General features: G+C 45.8%; 1 protein-coding gene across 4 annotated transcripts in view; it reads left to right on the top strand.

Annotated features, from left to right (window-relative positions):
- LOC105890081 (trichohyalin-like) overlaps positions 1–15,471 on the top strand; it is a 125,515-nt gene that overhangs the window by 62,434 nt on the left and 47,610 nt on the right. For all 4 annotated transcript variants that reach the window (XM_031583512.1, XM_031583513.1, XM_031583514.1 and 1 more), the window contains 5 exons: positions 1,179–1,409; positions 1,611–1,841; positions 2,749–2,871; positions 3,073–3,357; positions 7,334–7,559. In XM_031583512.1, coding sequence (XP_031439372.1) covers positions 1,179–1,409; positions 1,611–1,841; positions 2,749–2,871; positions 3,073–3,357; positions 7,334–7,559 — 1,096 coding nt within the window. The remainder of the gene's footprint in view (positions 1–1,178; positions 1,410–1,610; positions 1,842–2,748; positions 2,872–3,072; positions 3,358–7,333; positions 7,560–15,471) is intronic.

Below are 15,471 nucleotides of genomic sequence, written 5' to 3'. Positions count from 1 at the left end.
TTTAAATGGAAAGAAGCCACTGTCAGGGAGAACAGGCTATATCCCAATTCACAGATTATCTGGATGTTGCAAGTGGACCTCAGAAACTAGCCAAGCAAAAATCTCTCAAAACCAAATTTACCTTGACCAGTTTGAATCAGGTTTATGGACAGGTTAGTTGTAAGTTGTGCCAATAGAAATTTCTGGAAAACTCATTGACTCCCTGTTCCCCACTAGTGCACAGTGTGTCTCAGTGAGGCCAGAGACCAGTGGGCCTAGACTGGCAGACTGCTGGCTTTTACTATAGTGGTCAACACTGTTTTTAGCTATGGTTTACATTCCAGAGGTTTCTTTTTCTTCTATTTATTATCTTCCCTCCTTTTGCAAAGAGGATTTAGAAATCCCCCGCCATCCAGTGTCTTAGAGTAAGACAGAACTGTGCTCTTCTTCTGGCAGTTCAAAAGTGAAGGCTGTGCTTTTTTTTCCGGATTCATCTTGTGCCTTGATGCTTTTAGATTCTTAAGACTCTTCTGTGTTTATACAGTAAATCCACTTCTTTCATCAAACGATATGAAGCTTGGAAGGTGAAACGTGTTGTTAAATTGAAATGTTGATGTTTCCTGCGCCTATTGAATTCACAAGAGAAAAAAAAATAAAGGCCTTGACTGTAAATCGTGAAAATGAAAACATCACTTCTGCGCTCAAGCATGGATAACAACACACAAAAAAATGCCAAGTTGCACTTTTCATTTTAATTCAAACCAACCACTGCTTCTCACCAATTTGCCCCGCAACCACAGACTCCAGGGTTGGCTCATCACTCTTGAGTTTAAGCCGGGGAGTGGCCCTGCAGTTTAAAGAAAATAGTTTCCCCTCACTGGGAATCTTTTGTAGTAAACTTTGGGTTAATCACATTTTCCCATTTGCTTTCATTAAGTTCCCTTGGTATGTTGGCTCTTTAAAGAGTCTCTCGCTAACCGCATTTCATAGCATTTCACGCTTTCAGGGTTTATTCACGGGACGTGTCATTATTCTTACCTTCCCTGCTTTATCCCTTTTGTGCTCTAAGTCTTCCAAATGACCCAAATATGGGAAAACCTGCTGTGAGCAGTGTGGTGTTGCTTTATTAGACAAAAGCAAAGTCATGGTGTGTGTGTGTGTGTCTGTGTGTCTGTGTGTGTGTGTGTGTGTTCCAACAGGTGAAGGAGGAAGAGGAGCGGGTGAGGACCCTAAAGGGTGATCTGACCTCTCTGAGACAACAGCACGAGGGTTTGCAGCAGAGGCTGGAGGGCTTCATGGCCGACACCCTGAACCAGGAGGCCACAGCGGCCATCTTGAGGCAGAAGTACACGGTTGCCATGGAGAAGGTCCAGCAGCTCCAGGAGCAGCTGCAGGCCTCTGAGGAGGAAATGTGTTACTCTAGGAAACAGGTAACAGCAAGCAGACCACGCATCTCCCCAACGCAAACATGTAGAAACACTCTTCAACTTGCTCAGATACATTCACTGTATCTCATGCATGTAGATGCATGTTAATCTCTTACTGGACTCACAAGTGTGTTGGTATGTTTCAGTTGATTTTCTGTGCCTGTGTGACACATGGCTCTCTGGTATCGTGTGTTTAAACGGAAGGTCCTTGAGGCGCAGGAAGTCATCAGCGGACTGAGAGAGGAGAACAGCAGCCTGGAGGCACGGGGCGAGGAGAAACGACGGCAGGTGGAGAACGCAGAGGAGGCCATCGACCACCTCACCGAGGAGCTCCAGGCTGCCCTGGACATGCTGACCGCCAGCAGGGAGCATGCCTCCGATCGCGACCGCACCGTCGTGAAGCTCCACGCAGACCTGGACGACAGACAGGCGAAGGTTCGTTGTGTGCCTCGACTTGCCTGTTCTTGCCATATCTAACTCACTTACAGCAATCCCTTAGAGAAATCCAGCAGACTTACTGGTTTACCAGTTGAAATGTACATTTTTAAAAAATGGGCTTTCGTTTCATTTATTTTTTGTACGACCAGTAAATCAAACAATTATTGACAGAGTAGACTCTAAAGCACTGAAAGCATCTACCTCTTTTTTCCCCCCAAAAATGTTAATTTCCAGTAATCCCATATTCTGTCTTAATCACGTCCGACTGGTAATTTAGTATGTATGCAGTGATTTATTGCTGTCTGTGGGTTGGTGTCTGTGCTGTGTACACAGTCCCGGGGTCGAGACGAATGAAGCCGTGCCCATGTCACTTTGCTTTCGCCTCTTTCCCAGGATATTTACCATGTCTGGCAACAAATGAATCATCTTTATTGCAGAGAAATTTAATTTGTATGAACTTAACTGCTGCCTACAAGGTCAGGCTGGCGGAATGTAATTTTAATCAAATCAAATTTAATTTGTGCGTTATAAAAGAGTTACCGATTTGAAGAATGACTGTATTTTATACTTTATTACGTCCGGTAATGAGTTTGATTTTCTTGCTCTTTCAGAGAAGTGTGTTTCTAATGCTCCAGTAAGTTTGAAACCATCGGCAAATGTTCTTTTTTATATCTGTCTGTCTGCATGCTGCTGCATCTGTGGGGGTTTCTCTGCCTCTGTCATACTGAAAGACTACTAATGCCTCTAATGCGCGTTATACGTATATGTGTTGTGTGGTAACCTTGACTTTATCTTGAACTTCAGCTGAAAACTTTGTTTTTCTGGCACCATGAAGGCATGTTAATTTGCAACCAGCGATGCATGCCGTTTTCCAAATAAGGTCTTGATGTATGTTCTTGTACAGATTGTCGACTATGAGAAAAAATGCCTTCAGCTACAGTCTGATATCACCACCTACCTGCTCAGTCACAGCCACCCCAATGATCACTACGAGGCTCAGAGGAGGCAGCGAGATCTCTACCAGAAGGTATCTTCTTAATCAGTGTGTTTTAGTTACGTTTTCTCATCAGTTTAGGGTTAGTTTTCATAGTTTTACTCATAACTGACAGAGAGAAAGTGATAGTGAATATCCACTGTGTGGGATAAGCACTTTGATGCCTTGTGGGAACTCCACCAAAGCGTTTCCATATCCCATCATTCTTTGCTTTATCACCGGCACTCTCGACAGGAAGTGACCTTGCTGAGGCACCAGTATGAGGAGCATGCCCAGAGGAGTGTGGAGAACGACAACCTCCTGGCGCAGCTGCACGAGGAGGCCCAGGGCCTGAGAGCTGAGCTCCACCACAGGGCCCAGGAGAGGCAGGAGCTGGAGCGGGCGGTGCAGTCTCTGCAGCTGGAACTGGCTTCTGCTCAGAGGGAGCGCAGAGCCGCTCTCAGCCAGCTGCAGCAGGAGACCCTGGAACTCCAGCAGGAGCTCTCCCTCGCCCGCAACACAAGCACACATAAAGACCAGGTGAGAGTGGCCACGGGAAACAGTTGAGTCGTCTTGTTAGCTAGTTAGCTAGTTAGTCATATTCCCCATATACAGTGGGGAAAATAAGTATTTGAACCCCTGCCGATTTCGCAAGTTTGGCCACTTGCAAAGAAATGTGTGATCTATAATTGTAATGGTAGGTGTATTTTAACAGTGAGAAATAGAATATCAACAAACAAATCCAGAAAACTGCATTTTATAACATTTATGACTTTATTTGTATTTGATGCAGAAAATAAGTATTTGAACCCCCAAGCAAACAGCAAGAATTCTGGCTCCCAATGACCAGTTATGTGCCCAAGAAGCACACAGATTAGTCCTCATTAGGCCTTACAAGGTACACCTGATCTCAACTAGTGACGTGTATAAAAGAAACCTGTCCAAAGAATCATACTTCACACCTTCAACCTCACCACCATGGGTAAGACCAAAGAGTTGACCAAGGACGTCAGAGATAAGATTGTAGACCTGCACAAGGCTGGAATGGGTTACAAAACCATCTGCAAGCAGCTTATGCGATTATTCGTAAATGGAAGCAACACCAAACAACTGTCAATCGCTCTAGGTCTGGGGCTCCATGCAAGATATCCCCTCGTGCGGTATCGGTGATCATCCGAAAGGTGCAGAATAACCCCAGAACTACACAGGGGGAGCTTGTGAATGATCTCAAGGCAGCTGGGACCACAGTCACCAAGAAAACCATTGGCAACACACTACACCGTAATGGTTTGAAGTACTGCAGCACTCGCAAGGTCCCCCTGCTCAAGGAAGCACATGTACAGGGCCGTCTGAAGTTTGCCAATGAACACTTGAATGAGTCTAAGGAGGATTGGGAGACAGGATGTGGTCAGATGAGACCAAAATCAAGCTCTTTGGCATCAACTCGACTTACCGCGTTTGGAGGGGGAAGAATGCTGAATATGACACCATCCCCACCGTCAAGCATGGAGGTGGAAACATTATGCTTTGGGGCTGAAGTGACTTTCATGCTTTCCCCTACAGTATCGCCCAGCCCTACCTCATCATATCGCCCAGCCCTACCCCCTGCAGACATGGGTTCTGATGATGGCCTCTAGTTTTATAAGCAAGACTTCACCCTTGCCTTTGTCAGAGTCAGTTTGCTCTCAGAGGGATTTAGTATCAAGGCCTCTGTGAGGAGGTTGAAAGTCTTATAAGTCTGTTGTTGGATGCTTTGATAATAAATGTTGATTGATTAGATTTGATATGACCTGAGGAGACCTTGGCAATCAGAACATTTAGGGTGCCGGACATTAAAGGGCCTGTGTGTCAGCGGTTATTGATTTTAGACTGTGTGGAAAACTATTCCGTATCATAACTATGCAAGTTCTTTTTTTTTGCAAAAAAGAAAGATGCATTTTTCTCCTCAAAGTTTAGAAGACAAACATTGTGTTTGACATTAATGGATTTTGGACACCTACCATCTGTGTGAATTTGGCGATCGACCATTGCCAGCAGGCTTTGAAAGGGTCAACGCTTTAAATGAGTTTCAGCTGAGCCCTGTCTTTAGAAAATGCATCTCTCTCCGTTTCCCACATTGTCAGACAGGAATCTGTGAATACTTCCAAATCAATGATTTCACACAGGGGAATATGCAAGCCTCTGCTTATGTCAAATTGGCAGCCTACTGGCAGCCCTGAAACACTCTTGCATAACGGCAGATATGCACATTTTTCCTTTGAGGCAATCTTCACCTGGCCTATTTAGTTCTCCTCCTCATTTGCCCTGTAGTGTGTGGTAGAATGACTTACACTCTCCCTTAATCTCTGATCATGTTTGCCTCACTAAGTGTTTGTTTTGCTTGTCAGATGGGACAACAAGGCAAGGACGCTCACCTTTCTCTGTAGGCCCTTGTCACCTGTCTCGTCTGAGGGAACTTTGGTCCACCTCTCTCAGGGCGGGGTGAATCTTAAAAGGGCTTTCGTTAAGAATACTCTGGTCTTTTCAAAGGGTGCGATTCCCCTATAACCCCCCCCTCCTCGCCCGCCCGCCCCCACTTCCCATTAGACTGACAGAAACAAATTAGCCCAGGATTAATGCTGAAGAAAAGCATGCCACGCGAACGCAATTGACTCCAATTAAAACATGAAGGGGGGCACTAAATATTCAAATGAATGGGAGCCATGATGGTGCATGATAAAGCGGTCGGGCCTGGGGTGGCACTGTGCCAAGCGCGGGCAGCCAATCACTCGCCTTCGCCGGCGGGCACCTGAAGCGGCGGCACGACTGTGATCTTACACAATGTAACCCCCGCGCGTGATGGCGTGCAACATTTGTTTTACACGAGGGCGGCTCCCTAATGGGCCCACCACGCTGTCAGGTCATTGTAGCTCATTGGCGTTTATTAAAGGATGTTTTAATAATGGGGAATGCATTAAGACACACTTAAAAAACGCTATACATTATACATGCTCACTTCTAATGGAAGAAGCAACAACACGCAATCACGTGAGAATGGAATCACAACTGCCGAGCGATAATGATGTTGATGATGTTGATGATGATGATGATTTGAAGACGAGTAGTTTACAGAGGTAGTGTTCCAGGAGGTGATGAGCTATGTTCAACATCATCAGAGTCCATTTGGGACTGAGTGTGTACATTGAGATGGGGATTCTAAATATAGATGGGGCTGAACCCAACTAAACCAGATTTCACACTGCTGTTTATTAGTATGCTATTGCTCTGTGATGAAGTTGCTCTTGACATGGCATCTATAGATATTACCATGGGTTTGTATGTAATGGACTTCATGGATTCGCCTGTGTCCACAGCATTAAAGAGTTCAGCTGTCCTGCTTCAGAGACCAGAAGATCGGTCCAGTATTTCAACAGTATGTCAACCATCTGGTCTCGTTCTGGTTTTGTTAAGTCTCAAAGGCTTAGTGAAGGAAATGTAAAGGCTCACTGCACGGGTGGAGAAATAAAGGGTTAGACTCAGGCTGGCAATACTCTGGGCAACTCTTTACCGGTAGGAATCATTAGGGTCAAAATGAAACAAAGACAGTTGTCAGTGCTTGATATATATAGCAGTGACAATTAACTTCTAAATATTTTTGCTGGCAAAATTAACACAGCTGCCTGGGTTTTGTTATTGTTTCTGTTAGTGCATATGTAATGGTTAAAATATCTGGCGGCATCCATCGTACACCCGACACAGAGCTTAGTTGAATTCACAAGCCTCCAAGTTTGTTGAGCACTTCAATTTACGACTAACCCAACGGGCTGCACACCACGTTCTAACTACCGTTCTAGCTGACCTTTTGGCTAGCTCCCTCCAAAGCATCTCCCTCCCCAAATATCTGTCTCTCTGCTTCTCTGTTTCGCTGCCTCTTCTTCTCAGTCACCGTTTCAAAATAAAAGTCCCTTCACAGTTTACTTACAACACAACAGTCAATTTCGATGGCCTTGATTTTTTTATTGGAAATCTGTAATTGACAGGAGAGAATTTATGTTCAAAGTTAAAATGATGCTAATAGGATTTGATTTTAAATATATGTCTTTTGTGTTGATTCTATACTAATTCCGCGTTTTTACATTAAAATATCCTTTACAAGCTTCAGTCTTCAGAAGAAAAAATAGTGATTAATTGCGATTAATCACAAAATTGTGTGATTTCATTCATTTATTCTTTTTTTTATTGATTGACAGCACTGTTAATATGTAATATCTGATAAGAAAATGTTTTTTTTGCCCGTCATTGTTATCCTCAAAGTCACCCAGTAGATTGGTGTGTCTTCATGCTCAACAGGCCTGCTAACTTGACGTAGGTAGCTTGATTGCTGTTCTTCAGTTCGTCACTTGTGATAGAAGCGTCTGCCAAGTCAGTGGCCCAGTGTGTCATAAGCCTGACTGGACACTACCTCCTCTGTTCTGTGGTGTTGTGTCAGCTGTGGGTCTTCAGTGCGAGTTTCTTCCTCCTGTTCTTCCCTGACTAGGCCGTCAAGCAGAGAGACGAGCTGCTGCGGCAGGCGGAGGTCGACCTCCAGCAGGCCCAGGAGACCGTGCTTGCGGGGTCCCAGGAGGCCGAGGGGCTGAGGGCAGAGCTGCAGAGTGCCCAGCAGGAGACGTGCAGCCAGCAGCAGGAAAAGCAGGCACTGAGCACACACATCAGCCGCCTCAGCCAGCAGCTGCAGCAGGCACAGGGCCTTTACAGGGGCATGGGTAAGATCACAGACAGCACAGGGCATTTACAGGAGCATGGGTAAGATCACAGACAGCACAGGGCCTTTACAGGAGCATGGGTAAGATCACAGACTCTACAGCGGCATGGGTAAGATCACAGACTCTACAGGGGCATGGGTAAGATCACAGACTCTAAAGGGGCATGGGTAAGATCACAGACTCTAAAGGGGCATGGGTAAGATCACAGACTCTACAGGGGCATGGGTACGAACATCAGCATCCACAGAGTCTCTGAGTATGGGTAGGAAGGAGCAGAAACACTGAGTCTATGGCAAAGGGCCGAGGGTGTTTACAGCAGGGTGGGTAGATCTGCTGCAGGCACAGACATATAGAGTCTACACCTACCCTCAGCAGGAACTTGGGCTAGGGCAGAGGCACGGGCACAGGCACAGGCACAGGCGGGATTTATACCAGGCTCTTTCCCTGAAGTCTCAGCCTGACTGATCATCACCCCATCGGTCACTCTAGCTTAGCTGTGAGCTCTTTTCCTCTCTCTTTTTCCTCTCCTACGAGTATATTGCATTTGTCTATTTTACCATCTATCTGTCTCCCTATCTGCCTATCGAGCTGTCTTTTTATCTCTGTGCCTTCCCTGGCCTCGATTGGCTTGTCTGAGTGCTTCTATTGGCTTGTCCCTCTCCTTGTCCCTACTTCCTGTTCTGTCTCTTTGTCTCTTTGTCTCCTCCTTTTGCCCTGAATCTTCCCCTGTGAATCCTTTCATGCAATGAAGTCTCCAGTATGTAGCCATGCATCAGTAGCCTCCCTGTGTTATAGGGTTGTATATGTGTTTCTGCACAGATTAAACACACACATACACTCACTCTCCTTCTGTACCCTAATGAGCCTGATGTGCTGATGTTTGGTACAAATGTTGTCAACACACACACACACCACTTGAGTGGAGAGTTTTTCTCTGAATCTCGCACCTTCCCACAGCCGGTGTAAATCTGAATGGTTTAATATTGGAGCCTTTGTGTGTGAGTTTGAGTAGCACTTGTGTCTGTGAGTATAACACTCGTGTGTGTGTGAGTGTGTGTGTGAATAGCACTTGTGTGTGTGTGTGTGTGTGTGTGTGTGTGTGTGTGTGTGTGTGAATAGCACTCGTGTGTGTGTGTGTGTGTGTGAGTGAGAGCTTGAGTGGCATGTGGTGGGGCACGCGGCTGAATTATTTAGGCATTAGCACACAACAGGGGGCGTGGCTGATCAGCACCTTAGGGAGGCGTGAGGCTCCAGGGCACGCCTCATTAACACCATGCTAATAAAACACCGTAATTATGTCTGCTGGGGGCGGGGGGGTGGGATCGCAACTCACTGGACGCAGAGTGGGGGGTGGGGTGCTGGGAGGGGAGTCCCAAGACCCACTAGCATAGACAGACACACACACTCCCTAGATGGCATAGACACACACACACACACACACACACACACACACACTCCCTAGATACTCACCACAAATACACACACACACTTTATACACCCACACACACTCTCAATAAGGGAAGGTATTCTCCTTCAGGTCGTCACAAGTCCTCGACCAAATTAATATTTCATAAAGGACAGATTCTTTTTTTTTTCCTTTCCCCGGTGGTTTGGTATTTGCATCGTGCCCCCTGATAGATGTAGTTAGCAGCTGCAGTAAAAGCACATGATGGCTGTCCTACCCTCTCCACAGAGTTAGAGGACAAATTGGGGGCAGAGAGAGAGACAGAGAGACAGAGGTTGACCAGCAGCTCCATTTTTTTTTTTACTTTTAGGCTTTCACCATCTTTTTGTTTATTGGTGTGTCTCCTCTCAGACACGAGGTGTGTGTGCGTGTTGATGGAAGGTGTCTGTCTCCTCTCAGACACGAGGTGTGTGTGTGTGTGTGTGTGTGTGTGTGTGTGTGTGTGTGTGTGTGTGTGTGTGTGTTGATGCAAGGTGTTTTTAGGGGATGAAGTGACGGGACTGTTGTTGCAGCTGAGGCGCTAGTATGAGTCGGCCATTAAGTGTGAATACTGGGGCCCTCAGACACAGATGAGCACCCCCCTCCCAGCGTCCTCACTGGTCTTCTGGGACCCCCTCAGAAGCCTGCAGACATACCCTCAACACCCCACTATGGAGAGCTACAAACATGCCTTGGACTATTGCTATCCGGTCACTTAAAAAAGCACATACATATATAAGGACATAAATACACATATATTTACACAGGCACACCCGCCGCCTCAAACACAATTGTCTGTGAACATGTAACAAATGCACCTGTATAGGCACACACTTACACATACACGCATTCACATCACCCAGACTCATGAACACACACACAGACACAGACACAGACACAGACACAGACACAGACACAGACACAGACACAGACATGCATGTAATCGACTGGTCCCTAACAAGAGGTTTTAATGGTGTTGAGATAAAGCATTGTGTGCTGTGAGGGTGTGTGTGTGTGTCTGGGTCTGTGTGTGTGTTCTGTGAGGGGAAGAGAGGATGCTGCTTCCTGTGTGTGTCAGTGTGGTCCCCCTCCACCTCCCTCCTCCCATCTCCATGCACTGAGTTCTCCTCTCCTCACTTTAATGATGCTCCTGGTACATGGCCATGTGAGGGTTGTGTGTGTGTGTGCATGTGTGTGTTTGTGTGTGAGAATGGTTGTGTATGTGTGTGTCTGTGTACAAATATATATTCGTCTGACTTCTGTGTGCATGTGTGTATGTTTTTGCATGTAGAATATGTGTGTGTGTGTGTGTGTGTGTGTGTGTGTGTGTGTGGTAATGATCAGGCCACTCTGGCACAGGCCTACCATGGAGATCTCATCATCGGCTGACTCAGAGGTTCTTTGTTGCGCTGCTGCTCGGGCCTTGTTGTCACGCACGGTGGAATGTCTCATTAAGAATTAACTCGTCCGTCCTGAGTCTCGCCGGGAGATCACCTCGACTAGAGACGACTCTCCATCCTGAGCGCTTTAATTATCACTGGCCACCTACCCCCCTACACACACACACACACACACACACACACACACACACACACGCTCCTTTGTCCATGGCTAGACGGTTATGATCTCATTCCACTGTGAGCAGTGTTACCCACCTAAGCAGCCCCCCCACCTCCCACCCCCCTCCGTCCACTCCTTACACACACACACACACACACACACACACACACACACACACACAGACACATATCCACTGAGAGCTTGGCCTGCTCATTACGTCTGATCCACGCACAAGAAATGTCAAATAGTCAACCATTATGCAAGCATACATGAAAATAAATGTAAACGAAAAAGACTCTTTGAAGCCCAAGTGGAAGATAGACCAAAGGTTGCCCGAAACAACGAGATGAATGCCTTAGCCTTTGGAATCTCTGTTCAGCATTGTAATGGTGTTGTCTTGTTAGTTAGCACCACAGGTGCTGAGTTTGTTTTGTTTTTATATATATACATTATAAATGATATATATAGCCATCCTGGGTAGTATCCCTGTATTGTTTTTCACTGTCTCTGTTGTTATTATTTCAGTGGTACTGGGGCGTTGGCTGCGTTCTATGGTGTTACTTCAGCTCCATCTCAGCCATGCATGCGGTTATCACCCACTTGCCTCAGCTTGCCTTTTGCATATCCATTCCAAGGGGGTGTGAAAGAAACAGTTTCACTTGATGAGATTCCCTGCCGACCCTCCATAACTTTAAAGCCCTTTCGACATGGCCGCGGCCATATTGATTTTCCCGGGCACATTTAAAATGTAAAATGTAAGAAAGATTCTGCAAGGCCGCGCCTGATAGCAGTCGGTGTTGATCACCCCCCAAGTGATGGATTGCATTAGAAAAATATCTCTCTTCGGTTGAAGGAGGGGGAAATGAGTGGAAAAGAGGGAGACGCAGGAAGAAAGAGAGAGAGAGAGGGAGAGATGCGCCAGGAAAAGCGGGGAAGAGTTCAAGTGGATGATTGAACCGTGTGAAGGCAGCTGGACCGAATCAAGCTTGAACGAGAGCACAAGAGAGAGAGAGAGAGAGAGAGAGAAAGAGAGACGGACAGAGAGAGAAGGGTCATCAAAGAAACCCTGACAGATTTCAACAGCGAGGGGTTAAGAGGCCACTGTGGCCCATACAGACACTCCAACAGCATTGCCACTAGCCCCTTGTGGTGAATGAGCCAGGTGCTCACGCTGAGAGAGCCCTCATCAGGCTTTGTGACGTCCCCTATTTCATATACGCAGTGGTCAGAATGACGCCATTATACACATTTAGCCCCATGAAGGGTGCGCTTATGCGTTATAGACACGTGGAAATTAACATTCGCTCGACTTATTAGACGTCCGGTATGGCTCATGTGATGCTCTCATTCTCCTGCGTGCATAATGTGTGCATGGACACCTTCTCCTGTGTGTGGCTGTGTGCGTGGTCTTCGAAATGAAGAATGAACCGCCGACGCTGCGGTTCACCGTTATCACAGCTGTTTATTCTGAACCATTAAGCCCATCGTGGCACGGGGAAACTCTCTGGAAAAAATGCGTTATGGGCTATATGGAGTATAACTTTATGCGCTGTCCCATGCCTAGCGCTGCAGAAAGGCTGGGTGCTGATTGGCTGTCTGGACAGAGATTGATGATGTTGGTGCGCGCATCAGTGGCGCAGGGGCGAGTAGATGTCCGAGCCTTCGGCAGATGATACATAGCATTCTAATTGTGGAATGCTCGCCGCACCCTTCCTACAGTACGAAACATTGAAATGCAAATGGCCGCCTAATGTGGGTGCGGTGAAAAATCTGCACTTCGGGGCGTGGGCTGAGCGATGATGGCCGTGCGGGGCGTGGGCGGTGTCCTGTGAAGCGAGAAGGACCAGACGAGAGTCTGAAATTGTCTCCGTCTCTGGCTCTGGCCTGACCGACAGCAAAATAACGGCAAAGCCACAGCCTCTCACCGAGCCTCTCCTCTTCGGCTCTGCCAAACGTCCACCCCTACTACCACAAGACCCGCCTTCAGAATCCAGATGGGCTATTTCATCTTACAGAACCAAATACAGAAATCCGACTTTTTTATTATGATATTTTAAATTCTTTCTTTTTTTATTTATGTCAGAGCCATGATTATAACATTGTGCTGTTTCAATCTATAATTTCATCTTTCATGTGGAAACACAAGACTCCCACACGTCGTTTGAGGCCTGGAGATATTTGACATACCTCAGTGGTATAAATCTCAAGCATGGAGTTATCAGTGTGCGTTTCTATCTGAAACCCAGGAGTGGTCCAAACACAGGTTTTTTCCCCCCTCACAACAACTAGATTACTGCAGATAATTGTGTTACATGGGGTATTGATCGAAAAATTGTTGTACACCGGAAATGTCTAAACACACAATTTCTGTGCTGTCTTTATTGCTCGCTATTGTACAATTGGTGTCTGTGTTTTTGTGTGAAGCACCCATTGAGGGAAAAACTATATATATATATTATATATATATATTTACAATAAAAAAAGATCTTGATAGAAAACATCAGAGAAATTACTTCTTTACAAGTATCTATTGATCATTTTATATCAAAGGAGTATGTTTGACATAAGATTACCTGCCAGTTTGAACATTAGGTACACTGTGTTATAGCCAGGGGCAGTTGTAAGGCTGCCAAAGGGATTGTAAATAGAGCCTGAGCAATGACTGCCTCTGGCTTGGAATCAAGAGCGGCTCAAATCCAAACTTTATTTGATGCTTTTTTTAACCCCCGTTCAACTGCATGCATCTAGAGCAACATGGCATTGAGGAAAGAGGGATGTTCAGAGGAGAAGGCACTCGTCCTTAAAGGAATGACCTCCCAGGTGGAGAGGACTGCTGAACACAGCCCACGCTCTGGTGTTGGATGACCACATGGTTGTGGATGCGCTTTGTTAGAGAAACTATTTTGTTTGTTACATTTTAGGTGTAAATACAAATATAAATACTTTTTTTCTTCTTCTTCTGTCTTCTCGAGATATCTGACACTGGCTTTTTGTCAAGGTGAGAGCGTTTCAGGCTGACAAAGTTTAGCAGAAGATAGAAAAAAAATCCATTCTGTTTCTCCTAGCTCTCTTAACCTTTGCCTGTGTGCATGGTATTGTGAAGTCCATGGCCACAGTGTGTGAGCCTGTTCCCGATGAATCACTCTGCACATCTGTGTGTGGATGGACAGCACTAAAGCCTCGCGTCGAATTGATGCTTTGAATGATTTTAGGCCAGAGATGAATTTTTAAAAGCTTATTTTTCCTCCATCTCTCTCACTCCACTCACATTGATTATTTAGATTTCTAACAACGTTTTACCTTGAGGTTCTGTAACGTGGCGAGGTGAGCTGGCAGAGACTGTTTGCGCATCGTTAAATATTTAGCGATTCGAGTTGGCTGTTCAATTTCCTACGGCCCCAATTTAAACAGTTTGGGTTTTGCAATGCCATAAATTAATCATTGGCCAGCATGGGGCTTTTTTAGGATTAGTTTCTGCATTCCCTGCTTCATAGCTATCTCCCACCAGAACCTCTCACAAACACAAACACACACACACACACACACACACACACACACACACACACACACACGCTCTATCTTTCTCTCTATTCTCACACAAACAAACACACACACACACACACACACGTCCCTTCTCAAAGCAGCGAACCCCGACTATTATTATCAGAAGTCAACAAGCTTAAAGGCACCCAACTTTCAAACACAGTTATCTCCACCTTCCAAAAGGAGACAAAAAGTGAAAGAAAAGACATTTAATACAAATAAAAATAAAGCTGCAGTGTTGAGCAGCATGAACACTCACTCTTAAGGATTATGTCTTAATACGCCTGCTAAGCAAATTATCCCTTAGTTCTGTCCCACACACACTGCGGGGCCACCTAAATATACTGGTCCATGGCACGGGATGTGCATGCACACTCAATACCAGAGATGTACCAAAGGTAGAACAATAAGGTTTTATTCCTCTCTAAATATAAAGGGGAACGCAACGCTGCCAGAGTGTGGATTTGTGCTCCCTGGGTCTCCCTCAAAGTAAAGAGTGCCATCTATTGATGGTAAAAGGTACTTCACCTTTGTGCCACAACAAAAGGCTGGACATCTAACAAGCTCTGCATGCTGGCAAATGTATGATTTTCATCTCCAGCGCTTTCAATCAAGACCTCGTGCCAGGAGTCAGAAGAAAGGGGCTTCAGCGATCTGTGTTTTTGAGAATTTTCTTTTTTAGTTTTGAACAGTTATTATCCTCTGTATCCTCTGATTCTGTTTTCTTTATTGCCTCCACTGGCCCCAACAATAACACAACACACCCTCTTGAGGGATATTTTACAAAGCGTACTGAGAAAATTGCTAAATTATCTCATCATCCCACGGATTATATGTTGAACATAAGAAAAGTGATGATCTAAATAGATCGTTATATGTTGGCATAAATGTCATAAAATGGCAGTAATTTGACCCGACTCCTTCCTTACGGTCTCCTCTTTAGAAGCCCTAGAGCTGGGAGTCGGGGTAGCATTAGCAGGCCAGGCCTCCAAGCTAGTGTGTGTTTCTGGAGTGTGTGGTGTTTGCTGGAGGGCTCCTTTCTCTGGCCCCCTGTGTGTGTGTGTGTGTGTGTGTGTGTGTGTGTGTGTGTGTGTGTGTGTGTGTGTGTGTGTGTGTGTGTGTGTGTGTGTGTGTGTGTGTTTGTGTGTGTGTTTGTGGGGCGTAGTGTATTCGGAGTAAGAGCATGTTCTTTCTCTGTCTACCGTGCTCTGGATTTATGTCCCATTCTATCCCTTTCCCTCTCTTGCCCCCATCTCTCCATCTGACTGTTTCTGACTTTGTACCTACCTATCACTCTCTCCCTCTCTCTATCCATTCCTTTTTTTCTCTTTCCTCTTTTTTTGTCTTCTCACTCCCTGTATTTCC

Source organism: Clupea harengus, chromosome 17 (genome assembly GCF_900700415.2).
Source record: "Clupea harengus chromosome 17, Ch_v2.0.2, whole genome shotgun sequence".
Lineage (NCBI taxonomy): Eukaryota > Metazoa > Chordata > Actinopteri > Clupeiformes > Clupeidae > Clupea > Clupea harengus.
The sequence above is the reverse complement of the archived record's forward strand: the minus strand, read 5'-3'. Positions and strand labels throughout refer to the sequence as shown.